The sequence below is a fragment of the Thermobia domestica genome, chromosome 16 (assembly GCF_964235325.1).
Source record: "Thermobia domestica chromosome 16, izTheDome1.hap1.1, whole genome shotgun sequence".
Lineage (NCBI taxonomy): Eukaryota > Metazoa > Arthropoda > Insecta > Zygentoma > Lepismatidae > Thermobia > Thermobia domestica.
Window position 1 is genome coordinate 35,212,343 of NC_137469.1, and position 19,657 is coordinate 35,231,999.

Sequence of the window (19,657 nt, forward strand, 5' to 3'; positions counted from 1 at the left end):
GTAAATTATCTATTGACGAATCTGATCCAAGAATGCCTTTCAATTATTGTAGACAGAGAACTAAAGAAGGTGTATCATTATTATTCATAATACTCAAGCATTATTACTTTGCAACAAACAAAAGTTATTTTTGCAATGATTTTTCAAATAGCTCTTGTTCGGAAACTAGCATCTTCTAGAAGATTGGTACTTTTTCTTATATTTCTGAAAGTTTCAACCGTTTAGAGTAAAAACTTAAGAAGATATGATTTTTAAAAATAACCCTTATTTTCTCCAGGACACAGGACTTTGTCAATTTAAATACCCCTAGGATTGAAAGTGTTAATGGAAAGAGAACCTATTGTTGAACGCTGAATCGTTTCCAATGAACAGCTTTCGTTATCCCTCATCGTTTTTATTCTATAGAGAACCATAGTCAAACCGCAAGTAGTAGTAAATGCAAGTAGTAGATGATGGTTTATTTCCTACAGACATTGAATCGATCCCAAAAGACCACTTCTTGGTTCTCTCTTACCGTTTTTGATCTACAACAATGTTGAAACCGGAAATTAATTTCTATCACTTCCGGTTCGAACAGAAGAGTAACAGAGTAGATGACACTTACTGTTGGGACGCAGAAGAGATTTCAAATATTTGGAGAACAAGGAACAGAGCAAGATTTTACGAAATACATAATAAGCCTTTTATATACAGTTCTTTATTATTTAATATACATTTTCTGTATAAAGTACGCCTATTGCTACTAATTGCATTTATTTACAATGAATTCTCTCTTATTACTGACGCTTGTTTTTATTCTAAATATATTTATCTAAAGTTATAGTATTTTAAATATGTGTGTAGTAATACAAAAACGAGTAGGAATATTTATAAACATATATATATATATCTATATTAATTCAAAACTCTCAATCATACACACACGTATATACATATACATAACTTTCACCATACACATTTTAAATTAATTAGTAGAAACATCGGACATATTTATATAAGGAGAGGGAGGAAAGCATCATTTGCAGTACTTCAACTTAAAATAACACTGAATTTGTATCAGTATTAGAATACATATATTCAAAAGAAAGTTATCTTGAATTTTGAGTTCACAAATAAACATTCATCATTACATTTTTATTCGCTTTTTGTCACGTAATTGCTCTTCATAATTGACATTTGAAAATATATTTTATGTTTAATAAAGCAACAATATTCTTGGGTATTGTTGGCATAGCGAAAAAAGCACAGAGGACAACTATTTTATAATAATGTGATGATTTGATTTCATTTTGGGTTTAGCGTCCCCTTTAGCAGCGAGGTTATATGAGACGCGGATTTACAGCTTAATGTAAGATCCGAATCACATAAGCTCCCGCCGGGAATGGAACCCAGGTCTCCAACGCCAAAGGCGCGTACGCTGACTAATGTGAAATTGAATACTAATAAACAGTGTCACGATAGAAACGAAGGAGGCACACTGACTTATTACTATTATTATTATGAACTCCTTTAAATACAGATCTTTATTTTGTCCCTAATAAATCACCACATATCTATGTATATTTTTAATTTGTTAAATGGTAGCCCTGCTGAAGATATATCAGTAACTGTAGAAAAAGTGTCTTCGAAAAAGTTAATAAATAAAAGGTAATGAAAAATTAAGGTTTTATAAAGTGTTCCAAAATTTCATATACATATTTCGTTATGTTAAACCTAGAAATTAGTTATAAATAAGCAATAGTATGGACAGATTATCTTGCAGAGCTAATATTGATATATCGAACTTTACAGATGGCTGAATTTTAGTTTACTTTATTTTACCATGTTAACTTTAGCGTGTGTAAAATACTGATGTATGAAATATCATGAATATTTTCAAGCAGTTCATCACTGAGTAGTACATCTAACAGGGAATTATGAGTCATGATTTGTTAAGAGCCTCTCATATTAAAAATAATACAAAATTTACCATTTTTCTTTCGCTTGTTTATTCATAATTGAAAGAAGATGACACGCAACTTACCACAATCAAAGATAATGTTAGTCTACAATAGAAAATATGAACCTGAAGAATTTTCAGTGTTGCTATCCATAGAAATTACAGTGTTGCCTGAATAAAAATTCCCCCAAAATCTTAAGTTAAGGCAGCAACTAGAGAAATGAACTCAACTGCACTTGATTACGTATCATGTTGTTTTGGTATCCTGTAAACTAGTTTTTAAATAACATTATTATTTAATTTTAATGACTGCAGCAAACTAAATACAATTATTATTTAAAAAGTAGTTCATAGGATTCCAAGACATGATACGTAATCAAATGCAGTTGTGTTCGTTCCTCTAGTTGCTGCTATAACTTAAGATTTTGGGGGAAATATTATTCTGGCAACACTATAATTTCTACGGATGGCAACACTGATAATTTTTGAGATTCATACTTTCTGTTGTAGAATAACATTATGATTGTGAAAAGTTCCATTTGACTATCTCCTTTCACTTATGACAAACAAGCAAAAGAAAAATGGTACATTTTGTATTATTTTTAGTATGTCAAGCTTTTAATGCACTGTTTAATAATAACATTTCTGGAAAACGTTGACAGTTTTCGATTTTGGACTTCTTATCCCGAGAAAAAAAAGAAGTTGTGAAAAAGATACGTTTTCATATTATCTTTTATTTTGTTGCACCATTCTGAAAAAAGTAGTAGCAGACACAAATAATTATTACTAGTAATTGATATACTGTATAAACGATCTGACATCCAATTAACACAAGCTGCCAACTACTAAGAAATTTTCTGTAGTTGCAATGCGTTTGTGCATAAAGCTAGCCAAGCAGAAACGAGTAATTTTCAGCCTGCAGAAATGTACCTATGACTAAACAAGCCTCGCTCACTGCTTATAATAGTGGTTCTTCCAGCTATACTCACTGCTCAAAGAAGGCCACCTTATATAATGAATTCTTTGAAATTTTATCTCTATGTTATTTGTCATCCCAATTTGGTTTCCTTCTGTGTACGTATATGGAAACATTTATTTTCATCTGCTTATGGAATATGTGGGACCTAGAATTAAGAGTTGAGAAAAACACTCATAAAATGCTTCGTGTGAAGTATTGTACTGTATGGGGTCAGACAGATGGACATTATGCAAAAATAATGAAAAATGTCTGTAAGCTTTTGAAATGTAGGTGTGGAGAAGGATAGAGAGAATTAGTTGGGTCGGGCACAAAATGAATGAGAGGGTGTTAGAAATGGTGGGGTGGGGGGGGGGAAGAACAATTTTAAATATTATTAAGAAGAAGAAGGGAAACTGGTTGGGACATTGGCTAAGAACGGCTATCATGATGGATGATGGACGTGCTAAAGGGTATGTGGGGGGAAAGAGAGGGAGAGAGCGAAGGAGACTACAATTAATGGACGATATTAAAACAGAAAAATCGTACGTGATGACGAAGAGGTTAGCGGAAGACCGTGGAAGATGAATGCTTTTCAGTTGCAGCAAGAGAACCTGCCAATAATGGCAGAATACCAATGATGATGATGGTGATATGGAATATATTAGTAGTGACTACCACGAAAATTCATCATCACAATTTCGTTATACTACTATCAAAGTTCGCCGATTTGCAACGCTATGAGAACGGCTATTATACTTTTTTTTTTTCAATGTAACATTTAATTGTAAATTTGAGCTCATATTAATAAATAAAATTATCAATTAAAAGAAAAGTGTAATTTTTATGAACACTCCGTTTAGAACTAAGTTTTAATGGGCTCGATATTTTTCGTTTTTATATGCATGCCTGCATCACTTCTACATGTAAATCTGCGAATACTCTTCTAGTGTCATTTTCGAAGAAAAGAAAAAGAAAGCTGATAAATATGTTTACAAATTTTGGAACACTTTACTTTCTATTCAAAGAGACCATATGGGAACACAACTGAAAATTTTCATTACTTGGAAGGATTATTTTTATCAAATATCTATGTCAGTTGTTGAGATACAATTTTATATAAAATGTGACGTTTCCTCATATTGTGACACTAAGCAATGGTCTGATAACAACTGAAACTAGATTACAACTACAACGATTTCTATGTGTAGCCAACAGAAAGTTGTGTTACACGTACATCCGTATTTAAACGGCTATTCAGCCACATCACAAGGAAAGAACGCAACCGACACTTGCATGGAAATCCGCCTTAACTATTTAGATCCGCTTCATCGTTAACAGGTGCTAATTTCCTATAAACCAAATTTAGGGGATCATTTAGAGATGAACATAACGCTACAAAGTATATGAGAATACGATTCAACTCACAGAACGTATATAGAACTTTTATCCTATTAAAGTTTATTTACAAGTTACAACCGAGTACAAAACAATTTTATGTACATGTTTCCGTACAAAAGTATGTACGTAATAATACAGCAACCAACAAATCCCAAATTATCCTACTTTTCTGTATCTTACAGCATATAAATTTATGTTAGCGATTATTACAAGAGATTAAGTTACTTAACACAAATAACGAAAGCACATACACGCATTCTTGAAGCAAAATATTCTATGTGTAATTTTACAAATTTTATAGCAGAGTGACAACAAAGTTAAGCACGTTCTGAAATATTCATTTGGAACAGAATTATACTCTTATTTTCCTGGCTTAGTGTACACCACGTACATCATATAGATGCAAAAGCGTAATTTTACCAAAAATTATACATAGAACATTCCTGTTCTACCGAAGTTTTATATATATACGATAGCAACGTTTTTTACGTCTGTGGTATATGCGGAACACAAAAGAAGCTTATTAACCCTCAGATAGTTATGGTATTTTTCATTTTCTCTTCAAAAACAATATTAACTTTTTATTGTTTTAATTAGCTGTTCTGTTATTAACATATATTTTTTTTCTTTTAAATCAGTTACAAGTTACAAAATTATTATTTCTAACCAGCAGAACCAAACAATTTTTTCACTGCACCAGGCAACGGAAGGTCCTTTACGATATGGAATAGAACCTATCCATTAAGAAAAGATCATTCGTTACAAATCTGAAAGGATATACTATCACAAATTGCACACTAATGCAAGAAAAGTACGCGATTTTTGAACGATTAGAAGACTCAAAAATACTCACAACGCCCAAAATAGACTAAATGTACAAACAAAATCAAAGGCCCCATTACGTATCGGCTAGAAACATCGCAACGCAAAATTCACGTTTTAATTCGCAATAGTTGGCACAGTAATTATATTACTGGCGTTGCAATCCGCCAATTTTATGAAGAATAATACGTAACGAGACTCCAGGATTAGACTACAAAACATATCCCATCTGGTTTCTGAGGACTAATACTTATTTGCATATATAGTGAAATCTTCAACGGTAATAATCTCCATTTCTAAATGCTTTCTTTATTAACCGAATATTTCTTTAGCAAAATCAGCATTAGTAAATACTCCATATTGTAAAACAATAGACTATCCTTTAGGTCGCCATGCGAAATCGAATATCGCACATTACATTCGTTTAACGATAGATATTTCGACCAGCACCTGTATGAACAAAATCGTTTAAGAGAGCAATTTGTGTGGTCATAAAATAATAGGTGAAAACATATTTCCCTTCAAAAATATTTACTAATTGCAAACAACGACGTAAATTTATACAAAATGTATCTATATTAATACAAAATTACTTGTATTAATTCCAAAACATTCGTACACACCTGACGAACATTTTCATTTAACCTAACAAATAGATATTCTGTACAACTGAAATAATTAACTAACTAGCTTTGTTTGAATACAGTGATATTTGTACAACTAGAAAGCAAAACGAAATTTTATGGTATTACAATATAAAATGAAGAATTTATGGGAATTCTATTGTTGATGGACTTAACAATACATTTGATGGAATATCGAAGTACTGGATTCTTTCTCAATCGTAACATGATGAAAAATGCTACACTTGTTAAGGAATTTTATGCGGGACTCCAAAAAATGCTACATTTCATTTTTCTTTCTCTTATGCATATCCGTCTATTATTCACAAGGAAAAAAGTAAGCTACGTATATAGAAGATATAACATTGTCTATTACTTAAATTTACATTGTATTTTCGCAGTATACAAACCATGATGATACAGGACACAAACAAAATAACAGATAAATAAACTCTAAAAACAAATTAGAAGTTAATATTCTCAGAAAATCATTGTTTGATTTTATCGCAACCATTGCTATTATAACCAATAATAATATTTGTCAATTATCAGTACATCTAAGAATACATAGAATATCTGTAACCATCATATTTGTTCCAAAATAAACATCAGACAGCTTGACAACAATATCTTTCGGGTCTTTAACGATTTTGAGCAACAAAGTAAAATCTGTAGATAATGTTGCTACCACTCCCAAAGTTACCGGTATTAGCCACGACATTGTCTTATGTGCCTTCATACATAATGGTTATTAATATTCCAAATTTTATTTTATTTGGTTTCTATTGATAAATTCCACATCTTATTTGATTTGCTTTCTGCTGACAATCAATCTCATTATAAGCTCTCAACGATCACCGAACCAAAATCTTAAAATTTGCTACATACAGATGCTTTGCAACACATCCTTTGGAAACATTTAACGGTAACTTCCGACAACTTTTACGTAAATGTGCGAATCATGAAAGTGTATGAGCAAGTAGTAAGCCGTACTGTTAAAATAATTTTAAGTTACACTGCAGCAGTAAGACGCAATTCAACAACAGTATACATCATAATGAACAATATCCTTCGGGAAAGAATCAATGCTCATTTCCAGAAAAGAAGGAAAACATTTGCAAACACAAACATATGTTATAAATAGGTGAAAACAAACTGTTAAGAAAAAAAAATATATACAATGAAACCTTACAGGGCGCAGGGGAAACGAATAGAACATATCTAAAATTTGCAATGACAGTAATTTCTTGTATTGTTCATCATAACGCAAATGTTCGATTATTGCTGAATGCTTGATGGAAGATGGGCATAGATTTTTACCTGAAACATATCGACTACTGTGTTGCAATATTATCTTGGTTTTAGCTTAAACATTCTAAATGTAAGTATTTCCTCGGAGTATTGTTTACTTCAAAATAACTTTTATTTCTTCAAGTTCCTCCCCCAAAATTTATCTCTGGATCTATCACTGCGGTACTGTTATTCCTGGTAGAGACAAAAGTGTATTGAGATTGTATCCAGCACCGTCTAATGCAAGTGCATTGTATGCTCAAAATGCTACTCAATTCCTTCGTAGACTACTCTTACCGTGGTATTTATCCATTTCATAACCGAAAACATATATATTGAGAAATTTTATACTAATACTTCAATAGTTTAAGAAAAATCATTACCAGCACTCACTATCTCTCTCGAAACAGTGAGTGTGACTGTATTACGAAGATTTCACTATATATATGTAAGGAATCAACCAAAACTGCTATTTACTGTAAAATAATAATGGAATTCTCCAACATATCACAATATTCGATACACATTACCAAAATTCAACTATTCAATTAAATTTTCTTTTATATTAAATAATTTATTACTATTACTATTACAATATTAATGCCTTACTATCAAAACAGGACATTCACCAATTTGTCAGTAGAAATCATTTTCATATTAACTATCGTTCGCGAATATTCACTCATATTTTTCCTTGTTTTTTAGATAAATCGAAGTTGAGAACATTTTTTTTTTATCGTTCTATTTGCATTGTTACGTTGCCTTTTTCTGATTCCTTTTTTCTTTTCTTTCTTTTAAAACACGTGGAATCAAAAGCCACACATTTAATTATATATTGACACAATTCACATTAAATAACCATTCCAATGTTTATCACATAACGCTAGCTTTTCACAAAATAATATTAATAATAATAATAGTAAAAACATTTATTTATTCTCAGTGACTAGAGTATATTTATGTATACTCCGAAATGATGTTTTGAATTTTATGTAAGCACATCACCACATACTGTAATCCACATCATCGCTGTCAAAAGTCATGAAAAATCCAAGCAGCGTTAGAAAAACAACAACGTTTCCTGACAATATTAGATAGCAAGCGCCCCAATGAATCTGTAACACAAGATTGAATCCTTTTATTACATCACACATTTAACATTTTTACACATACTTTTTTTTTTTTTTTTTTTTTTTTTTTTCAAGTTGGTATACCTGGAACATTATACATTCTGTGCGTTTCTGACGTTTAAGCGGAGAGACATGTTGGAAAGCGGCTTTGGAAACAATGCCAGTCTAATTACCAATCAGGTGCACTGCCGATGTAATATACCTTAAAATTTCGTTACTACATTTACTCGAAACCCTTAAGAGTCTTCATCACGGCGAAATTAAAATACCGCTAATTTTGCAGTAATTATGTGATATCTTCAAATAGATAAAAGATAACTGAAATATGGAACAAGAGCGCCCTAGACAATATTATTTTGCGTGAGGTACCGTTATCACAAGTCATCTAGTGGCTTTTCGTTTTCAGCTGTTTAGAAACGCGAAAATAAATGCCGATTTTCAAAATGGCTCGAAATCGAAAGCAGATAAGTGAGCCGTGATAACGGTTTCTCATGTAAAATAATATTGTCTAAGGCGCTCTTGTTCCACATTTCGATTATCTTTTATCTATTTGAAGATCACATAATTTCTGTAAAATTAGCGGTATTTTAGTTTCACCGGGATGAAGACTTAAAATATTTCCGCTCTCTTTTCAAGCTGTCAAAAGCCCACAGAAATTTAAATTAAAGAGTAATATATATTAATGAAAGGAGGAAAACAACCGATTTGAATTTATTTTTACACACTACAATCCTCTGTAAGTGCGGATTGTCCAAGCACAGTAACTAAGCTGTGGTATAAGCCATGTGGTCTGAGTGGGCAGCACCGACTGCAGGAGTGAAGATTGTTTTTGGCTGTTCAGGGCAGCGGACTGGGTGGCGTAGTGGTTAACGCATAGGCACGGTGTGCTGGAGATTCCGGGTTCGAGTCCCGTCTAGTCAAATCACTCTTTGTAACTTGAAGTGTAATACAATTTATAATAAATTTGTTACCTTCCGTTGGTGTGCTTATTGACTTGTCCCATATATTTCGGCCATACTGTGATCATTCACAAGGTAGCTTTTCTACTTAAAGCCTTCTTACCTTTACACCAGTGAACAACATGTACTAGGATATATGATAATGGTGAACAAAATAGTCTCGCTCATTCAAGAAGAAGTAGTTATAATTTATATTTTATGTCTTCCATAAATTAATATATAAATTAGATAGTATGGAAACGGAGAGGATATTATGTAAGTTTAGAAGACTCGCACTTACTTGTACGTAAAAGAGCTATCCTGAGGACGCCCGCAATAAAGAAAGGGTCAAAATGTACTGGAGAAGTCAATAATTACGCACACACAACATAAATATTTTATTTACCTAGTACAAAGTAAGTAAAACGAAAGTAGTTACATTCTAACGAATCATTTATTTATTTGTTTACCGATAGGCATCGACGCATGATGGTAAACTTACTACGTTTTGTTAGAACTTCCCTAGACTCCTTCAAAAAATTCACCTGCATTCTTCGGTAGGTTCGAGTCCCTTACTAGAAAACTATCTCACATCATATAATGTAATGAAATGGCACTTTGTTGAACTACAAATACAATTCAAAGTAACAGTAAAAAACTTAATTTAAGTTGTTGTCAGGCATAGTGCTTGGTGTATATAACTTAAAACCACGGGCGGATCAAGGGGGCTCCCCAGAAGAGGAAACTTTCTTATTTTATATATAAATAAAACCCAACTCAGAGTTTGGAGCTCTTAAAAGTAGCTCTAAGTAGCAGTATTACAACCCACCGCCCCCAACCTCCTCCAGAAGTCCATCCTGGATCCGCCCCTGCTTATAACAAGCCACCAACATATTAATTGTTAACGCAGTCTTCAATTTATTATTTAACAAATTCTTTCAAAGTGAAATTTGCGGAAACGAACGTGTAGTGTATTAAAATGCTAGGTTCCACTCCGTATGTCTCAAAGACGAATATTTTTCCTTTTTAAAATCCTTACAACATTTTATTGTATCTCTCTCTGGAGCTCCATTGAAGATAAACTTTTTTTTTTCAGTTCCATGATTATGTAAAAAAAAGAACTGAAAAATTTACAGACACAACAGTTCGTCTCTGTTCTTAGGAAAACATGAGAAATTGAGGAATAAGATTAATCTTCATATAACGAACAAATCACTCAAGCGCTTCAAGTTTTTACATGTTAATATATCAATCGAAAATCTTTCTGGAAATACAGACAATTTATTTCGCGGAAGGTCCACGGTGTAAACTATGGTGACTCACAGACATTCGCACTAGAGAATGTTCATACACATGCATTTGATTGTTGTTGTTGTTGATTGGGAGTTTAACGCTCCTTTCAGCAGCGAGGCTATATGAGACGGGCCTACTGATTAACGTGGAATCCGAACCACATGAGCTCCCGCCGCGAATCGCAACCGGGTCTCCCACGCCAAAGGCGCGTACGCTAACCGCTTAGCCACATAGGAGCTCTACATGCATTTGACCGGGTAGCACAACAGTTGACTCAGTTTTCACATGATATCAAAATAACATGAAAGTGACAATGTGCACGGTGTAGATGTAGAACACTATGATGATAGATCACATAAATATTCACACTAGAGCATGTCTAAATATGCAGGCGATTGATCACGGAACAGCAGATTCATCTTCACAGAGGAGCAAAGGAAATAAGAAGGGTGTGTATTATATTGTTGTCGAAAAACAAATAACAGGAATGTGAAGCGAAATAGTATTTGGAGTTCCTAGAGCCCAAAAAATTCATTCCAAAATACGACCAACAAATTTATTTCCCTGATACAGTATCCTGCAACTTATGACTATTTCCAAAATTAGAAGAATACAAATTTTATGGCATTCTGGACGACAAACATACTACACAGCGTTCGGGAAAACGAGTTGTAGAAATTATTCCGGTTGTAGAACAGTTGTTCAGCAAAGTTCAATTCTTTAAAGAGAACTACTTTGAAGATGACAACAACCATTAGTGTTTCGGTAAGCAAACATTTCTTTTTTACAGTTGATAATTAAACTGTCACATTTTAACATTGACAGGCGATCCATATGTCACACCATTATAACATGAACGTAATACCACAATTTCTTAAAGTTGGCTCACACCAGGGATCGGAAAATCTCGTTTCCTGTGATCGGGTGCACGTTCCGGCCAAATGACAGAAGCATGTCATTCGCGCAGTAATATTTGAAGTTAAAGGAAACTGATTGATTGGGGATTAATGGGGATGTCAATCAAGGTTAAAAGAGATATATACATCACCAAGTATATAAAAAAAATCGTTCTATAGTTCACCAAAAGAAGTTAGTACAGACACGATACAATTCCGCTTGAATGTTATATTACAAAATAATAACCTACCGTTGGCGCATCGATTGGTGACCTCGCCAAAACAACCGGTAATGCAAATGCTGATACCACTAAACCCATTGTTACGAATATTGCAAATTCTAAACAGGCATTACTTGCAGCTGCATCTTCTGTATAACGCCTGGCAATCAGTGTTGGGAGTGGTGAGAGAATGTAAAATGCTACAACAAAAAACGGCCACCAGTTTCTGAAATAAAAACAAATATTTATTAGGTAACATAAAATAACTTCGTTCAACTTGAAACATATGAAGGTAGGCCCCAATTAAGGTTCGTAAGTTACCTTGCACCTTCAAAAACTGAATTCATTCTACATACGTTTTAATAATTTTCTAAAACTATTTCCTGGCAAAATGACGCACTATAGGAAATTTATATTTTCAAACTGAATTACTGAATGAACTGAAGGATGACCCTCACACCTGCACTGAGCAGTCGTTATGCATGAACAATAACAACAACGCAGAGATACAACATTAAATGCATTGAAAACTGGACTATAGTGGAAAATTGTTCGTATATCATCTTAACATACACTTTCTTTCCTCTGTTTATTTCTTTTTCTTTTTTCTTTTTAATTCTACTACGACATAGAGATGCTGAGAGAGACAATGCCCCAGGGTCGCATACACGGAGGGGTCCACTGAGTTCGGAACTCTCCTCAAAACTTCCTAACACAACATACATTTGTACACTTTCTTAATAAAACTATATTTGTTTAACAGAGAAATGATTATTGTAGCATGAACAATTGATTTTACACTTCAACTGTACTCTTTCACTTATAAAAACAATCGAGTTTTATCTTTTTTTTTCTGAAAACATAGGTGGAAGTATTTTAGAATTATTTATCGGGTACAAGATAATACCCGTTCAATACTACATAGACGTAATGGTTCGTAGTATTGGACCCTCTCCACCAACAAATTCTGGGTGCGCGCCTGCACTGGACCATAAAACTTATAAGAAATTAGAAAGAAATGATAACAACAATAACGCGAAACAACAATTTTTATAAGATGTTATATTTTTATACTCTATTAAGCGTAAGCGCTGCAGCTGAAAAAAACACTTCGTACATGACAAAGCAGATTAACATCACTTCAGACAGTCCCTGAGTTATGTAAATTCATATTTATGTACGAAATTTACTGTAAGAATCTTAATTAGAATAAACCCACAACTTAATTCTTCTTGTAACCTTTATTCTTAATCTGTTCCCTAACCTTTGCTAATCACTCAATGAAACGTAATTCACAATTATACTAATCTTCTTATAACCAATCAATCAATATATCCATAATCTGTATCTTCATGTTCTCTAACTTCACAATCTATCCCATAATAATTATCACTCTTACTTTTTTTCTCTCCTTCTTAACTACCGTAAAAGTCTGTGTCTAATTTCAATTACTTTCTGCCTCGTTCTCATATTCTACATTTACTATGTAGGAAATACTGCTGAACCGTATTGTTAAACTGTTACTAATTAACGACTGATAGATCAAATGGAATATATATTACCAAATAAAATAGCACTAACATTTTTGTATTCCTAAGAAAATAATACCCAATATTTCGATCATTTTATGAAGTATTTGTTGTCAAGGCTCGTTGAGACTTATGCATAATCCAGCAACAGGATTTAAAAAAGCTTAAAGTTTCAACTTAAGTGGAAATCTTGAATTTTTTTTTTAATGTAATGTATTTCAGCATATATATATATATATATAAAGTTAATAGTACGTCGAGAAGTGAATAAAAATTACTCGCAGTACATGCAAAAATAACAAATTGTAATATATACACACACATAAACACACACACTACAATTTGTTATTTTTTGCGTGTGCTGCGAGTAATTTTTATTCACTTCTCGACGTATTTTCAGTTTCCCATATTAATGTACTGTTAATTAGAAAAAATTAAATAAACATCAGCGTTGCAACAATCTAAGGCTTTGTACCGTATTTATAACACACATTGTATAATTAAGTTTTTGTATTGTAGTATTACTAAACTGTATTGTTTTATACGGTGTTTGCGATAAATCTTAGGGTTATTATATATATATATATATATATATATATATATATATATATATATATATATATATAAAAGTTATAATACAGGGTGGTAAGAAACTATTTGAACAAACTTCGGGAACTGATTTCTGACACCGAAACAAGCAAAAAAGTCCTCTGGAACTTTGGCAAGTGACGGATAGTTTCCGTGATAAAAGGTGCCGAAAGCCTGAGGAAAATGAACTTCAGAGGGCACTAATTCAAAAACAACGCAACGTAGAGAGAGTGGTTTAGAACATGACACTCGAACTCAAACCTGCTCGATGGAAAAATGTATGCTTTAAACCTCCGCAAAATGTGTGTGAGGGATTCTCCAAAGGTAGAGATTACTTGCCAGGTTATACGGGATCCCTACGTTCCTTTGGGAAATCCCTCACACACATATAAAATCTCTCAATTTTAAGAGAAATTTAAGTATATTATCACAGCTTTAAAAGAGGTTTTAACCATTTCCACTATGAAATGACCAGTTTTTATTATCTTGACTGTGTGTTTCATTAACTAGCTATATACGTTAAGTTAATTCAAATAACAAGTACAGCCGGTCATTTACTATTTGAATCTAGTTAGTACTATAGTGTTTATGCACAATACTACAACAGTTATATCATATTAACATACTGCTACCTGATAAATGTGTATACTTACTTATACTGTGGAAGTGCACAACCAAGAATTACCAAAGTCATACCAACAGATCCGGCAAACGCCAGCGTAACAAGGCTGTGAAAAAAAAGGCATGTTAGTATACGTAATACACCAAAACAATGTTAATGACATCTAACGTGTCATCTACATAAAAAAAAAAAATTACGTAGAAAACGTTAATTACATAATTCTGAAATACGTTCCAAGTAACTAACGAATAATAATTTTTAAATCAAGGACAACGTTCCGTGTCGCATATATACACATTATATATGAAACCAAGAATTGATGTAGTATCCAATAAGTACCAACTGCTGTCGTCAAAACTACTGACAGAATTGAAATAAATTCATGATTTTCAGGAAATAATATACATGATTACCGTAAGAATGAAATTATTATTACAGCGTTGTTCCGAAGGATCTAATGAGGTTATTATCATTTTAACCTATACATGTATTAGTTTAACCTAAATAATTACATTACGTAGGCTCCCTATGGACGCACCCCCGCAGTACTCTTATGCCTCAGGAGGCGCGTGGGGGGTTTGTAGCGGAAGAAGACGCGTCAGCGATGGTGGGTTTAGGCATAAACAAGGATACTGGAAAATTCTTCATATGGCACAAAGCATATGCTTTTCCTGTGGCGCGCAGGTTTACTTTTGGCGCACCATTCGAAATAATTATTCAAAAATGATAGGCCTAATTCTTTCACTAATTTGTTTCCTAAATGATTTGCGCTGGGCGAGATGAAAATTTCTCATATGACAGTTAAAATTCAAGGGAACCATCATAAGCTATTGTTGAAAAATTACAATTCTTTAACGATTTGCTTGTAAATACGGTGTCCACATATATGCATAAAAACTACAGTGTAAAAAAATACAAAACAACCTGTGTTAGGTGGCCACTAAAAAGCAGGGCGATTCTGGGGAACCAGAGCGTTAGCGAGAGGGTGCGTCCGAAGGGAACAGACGCGTCAGCAAAGGTGGGTATACACATAAGCGCGGACAGTGAAAACGGTTTTGGTAATGATACGAGTTTTAATACCACTTGTCATGGTTTCATACTTGTAGTGTTCCACTTGTAAATATAAAATACAATTTCTGTACACTGTGCAGGAATACACCGTCAGTGGAAAATAGTTTCTAATAGAGTTATCTTTCATATGCACTCAACTTATTTTATCCGTACTAAATCACTTGTAGGGATTTTACACTAGTAATCCTACACTTGTAAACATAAAATACAAGTGAGAAAAAGCAAAAAGGCTACTACTCACCGCAAAAAATATGTTGCAGAATTTTCTTCTACATGCAACAAGTTGCGCTTTCGGAATTGTGCAATGTCAGTGAGTGTCTATTCCTGTGTGTTTTGATGTTCGACAGATTTTTTTTTTTCACATCTTAACGTTTTAACCATTTTTTACCCTTCCTTTATGTTTTTTATCCTTTTTGGAGTTTACCACAGGCTGAAGAAGGGTAAAGCGTCTTCCGAAAGCGCTACCTGTTGCATGTAGAAGAAAATTCTTCTATATATTTTTTGCGGTGAGTAGTAGACATTTTTGCTTTTTCTCATTGAATATAATCACCACTCGCAATATTGTGATATAAAATACAGGTGTTTGCAGAAATTTGTTCTTTATAAATACGTCTTTTCCTGAAAAGTATTGAATTTTACCTGTAAATCTTCCCAAATGTGGTGTGCCAAAAGTAAACTAACACCCCGTGTGGAACAATTTTGCGACACTTCATGATCAATTTGAACACCGTCTTCATCATGGGTTCTTTATGGAGTATGACGTGGTAGAGAGCATACGTTGCATTTTGTATTTTTATTTTATTATACGATCCCGATATATTTCGAGTACATTCGTCTTCTAAAATAATTAACATAACACTTCTTCTGTTATATGACAAATCTATGTTTATCTAAACTAGAACAGCACCAACAATTTTTTAAAATAAAATAATAAAATTTGTAACTCTGCAATATCAATAAAATAAAAGTGACGTACGTGCCGCAGATAGCTCCAGGAATACTGAATCTACCTGAAACTAAACTAAACTACCATACTCGAGGCTAACCTAAGTTTTAAAATGCTGGACCTATTCTGCGGAACAAAGACTATATTAATATCTCCTGTCGCACAATAATCATACTCCAATAAGACATAAAGAGATAAATTGTTGCAATATTTATGTTTTTAAAATTGACTTCTTGTGGTTAACCCAGATTCACCTGTACGAAGTACTTCAATAACTGAACAAGAACTATTTACGAACCATAATACCTACAGTATAGACGCAGTGACTCTTAGTAGTACAAAGATCAACTGCAATCCTTTACATTAAGTAAAAGTAAATGCTACTATCAATACCTGAATTCATATTTAGCCATTTATCCTTTTAATTAATAAATAATATTGTAAAGAAAAAAGAATGATTTAAAACCAACAGAGAACGTGACAATATTCTTTCAGAAAATCTACCACAGTGTAAATACAAACATTTACTTTGAACATTGTAAAAAGTTCGAATGTCAGGGAGATGGAATGACGTAAAACTATTAATGTCATATGAAAAATATAATCATATTAATAAAAATCGGGTATTTCCTTCAGAATACTCCATTTTACCAAATGCTATAATAAACTCTCTCGTGGCTCTTATTGTTTCTGAATAACTTAATCGTCTTTCTAACTTCATAATATAATTCCTAAGTAGTGTACAGACGTTTTAATATTACCTTGTTACATAATGCTTTTGGTTTTCACAAAGAAATCAACTTTGATGAAAACAAGTTAAACGTGTATTTTGTATGCAGATTAAAAGAATAGATATTTTTTTCTTATAATACTTCAGCTATGCTTTACTAGGTAATTCATACTAAATCTTTAAATATATGAAATTTTTAAAAGTAGTATCACACTGCAGTTTGCTACACAAAATCATATAGGCCTACATGAGATGCAAAAGAAAAATTAAGTAACCAAATGCGTTGCATCTACGTCGTATAATTATAATTTTTGATCAAAGGCCATGCATGTTGGTGGTGAATAACATTGTGTCCGTGGGTTTTTCTCGTTTTCCTTACATTCTTTCGATTTTCGATCAAAATAAGAAACGAACTATTCTGCTGCTACGCCGCGTGTATTCTACTGAGGAGTCCGCTTTGCTTACTTCGATTGACAAACACTTTCTGAACATGTGTTACACGGCAGCAACTTTGAAATGTTGTTGCCCCTTTCTACAAAAACCTTCCACTTGTAACTATCACTTCAACGTTTATGATTGGAACTTCTTTGGTGACTTTAATATTCTTGTGACGCAGCTTTCCTTTTCAACACAAAATTTCCACGTGCTTTTGACCTGTCAATTCGTTTCTAAAGCCTGCTATACACTATGAGATAAATCCTAGGAAATATCTTAGGATTTATGTTCGGAAAAATGTTACGCCATATCTCGTAGGAAATCCTACCCTTTTGTGCCATACACGTGAAGATATTTCCTGTCTGACCGAATGACGTTTTTCAACATCATATAGTTCTATTTAATAAAAGTACACAATTGATAAATTCCTACGCTAACTACACTGCACATCCCACTGACATTGATACCAGGCGCTACATTGTTAAATTGCATACTTCAAAAAAGCTAAATTAACAAAACATACATCTTAGTTTGTTTGTTTTCGCTTGTTTTGTTTTCCATTTTCTATCATCTGATGTCGCTTAAATCGAAATCTTATGAATTTTCTTTCCGAAATAGAGCGTGCGCTAAACAAGAGAAATCTCATAGGATCGTTCAGGACATCAGGACATAGGAAATTACATGCGATCTGATGCCATAAAAGTTGAGATTTTGACTAGGAAAAATCGTAAGAAATTTCCTAGGATCTATCCTATACTGTATAACAGGTCTAACTGCAATAAGAGTCCAATAAACATTATCTCCTTTAGCATACTGGCTATAATTAAAACTTAATTTACGTAAAATTTAAAGTTAATTTCAAGTATAATTTATGACCGACTCACATACAGTTAAAATTTCAATGTCCCTCGAAAACGACGTTTGCCTTTAGGTGCCTTTAAGGTTTTGAATAGCAGAGAACAGACCACTACGGTCCACACATCATACATCCTACTGGACGTACAATTCATGATTACGAGACCATGTGTTTAAGTATTTATACTGTTTGAACGTAATCGTATTAAAAAATATAATAAAATTACCAACCTTTAGTACGAATTATATTTTTTACTCTACCCGATCAGTTTTCGGTTTAGTTTCTAAAATCTTCCACCAGGCCTTAGTTTAGAAGAAAATTTGAATTGCCATTAAATATCATTTACTTGAGTCTCTTCTTCATTTCGGATTTAATGTTGAATAATAATAATAATAAAAGAATAATTCTTATGCTATCCTATTGTATCCTAAATTTTTCGTATTTAAGAACGATGTCCTGATTGACCATATGCTATTTATTGAATCTGGAACTAAAGCACCTCAATGTTTTTTCGAAGATCTCAGCTTACTTTTCGGAAACAACAAAGAAAAATCTCAAATATCTGCATTTTCGCCATCTCTGATTAGCAACTTTCTGCTCGGTACAAGTAATATTTTTTCTGACCTTTTATCATAGTTTCATACTTACTGTTTTGTTTCTGGTAAGGGTTTCATACATAATCCATCTTCGTATTCCATAACATTGACTGTGAAAAATTCTTTGTGCTATATTCTCTATTGCTTTTCATTGAAATGGCTCAAGAAAAGAAATGCTGGATTTAGAATGTTTAAAAAACAAAATCAAGTACCACTTGGCTAGAACATGAATAACAAAATGAGCATTTATGTGAAGTTAAGTTATTGTGTTTTTATAATAAAATGAAAGATTGACTTCGTAAATTGCGCAGGGGCAATGCCTCGTTTCTTGACGGCGTTGTGAAAGACTGACAACTCAAAACCAGCTACCAGTTGAGGCAATCTGTAGAATAACACAGGTCTATCGATTCTCTAAAGTCAAAACAAATGGCTATTTTTTAAAATTGAAGTTTAACTTTTTTTATATTCTTTCTCTTTTAAAGCTCCGGGCTATTATATTTGAATTTACAGTTAAACATGTTATCAGAACTACACATAATGCTACCGAGAACTAAAGCTGAATCTTTCGTACCAAAAACAAAATGGGACAAGCTCAATATTGTACTGTAGACCAACAAAATTGAGTTTTTTTTTTTTTGTTTTGTTTCTTGTGGGAAGCACCAGTATACTTTTGCCCATCTTCTTTGAAATATTGGCGATCTTTTGAAGAAATATTTTACGGTTACTTTATATTAATAGTTTAAAATTTATTTTTATAGTTGAATCCCAAATTTGTA

The 19,657-nt window shown here is 32.8% G+C and overlaps 1 protein-coding gene across 2 annotated transcripts; it reads right to left on the reverse strand.

The window, feature by feature from the left end:
• Positions 1–675: 675 nt before the first annotated feature.
• Positions 676–16,707, reverse strand: LOC145672998 (leptin receptor gene-related protein). 2 transcript variants are annotated; one of them, XM_081742295.1, is made up of 4 exons: positions 16,658–16,707; positions 14,279–14,353; positions 11,539–11,734; positions 676–8,145 (listed from the first exon to the last, which is right to left on the reverse strand). In XM_081742295.1, exons 1-4 carry the CDS (start codon positions 16,675–16,677, stop codon positions 8,032–8,034), a joined length of 405 nt encoding a protein of 134 aa, XP_081598421.1. In that variant the 5' UTR covers positions 16,678–16,707; the 3' UTR covers positions 676–8,031. The 2 variants fall into 2 exon arrangements, with proteins under 2 accessions (XP_081598421.1, XP_081598420.1); XM_081742294.1 differs by lacking the exon at positions 16,658–16,707 and adding an exon at positions 15,958–16,046.
• Positions 16,708–19,657: the final 2,950 nt, after the last annotated feature.

Excerpts from the sequence above, each read along its gene's own strand:
- LOC145672998 (XM_081742294.1), bottom strand. The coding sequence starts at position 16,031 with ATGAAGTGTCGCAAAATTGTTCCACACGGGGTGTTAGTTTACTTTTGG. Across the intron at positions 14,354-15,957 it reads ACATTTGGGAAGATTTACAG|CCTTGTTACGCTGGCGTTTG; the intron begins GTAAAATTCAAT and ends TTTTTTTCACAG. Across the intron at positions 8,146-11,538 it reads CACCAATCGATGCGCCAACG|ATTCATTGGGGCGCTTGCTA; the intron begins GTAGGTTATTAT and ends CTTGTGTTACAG.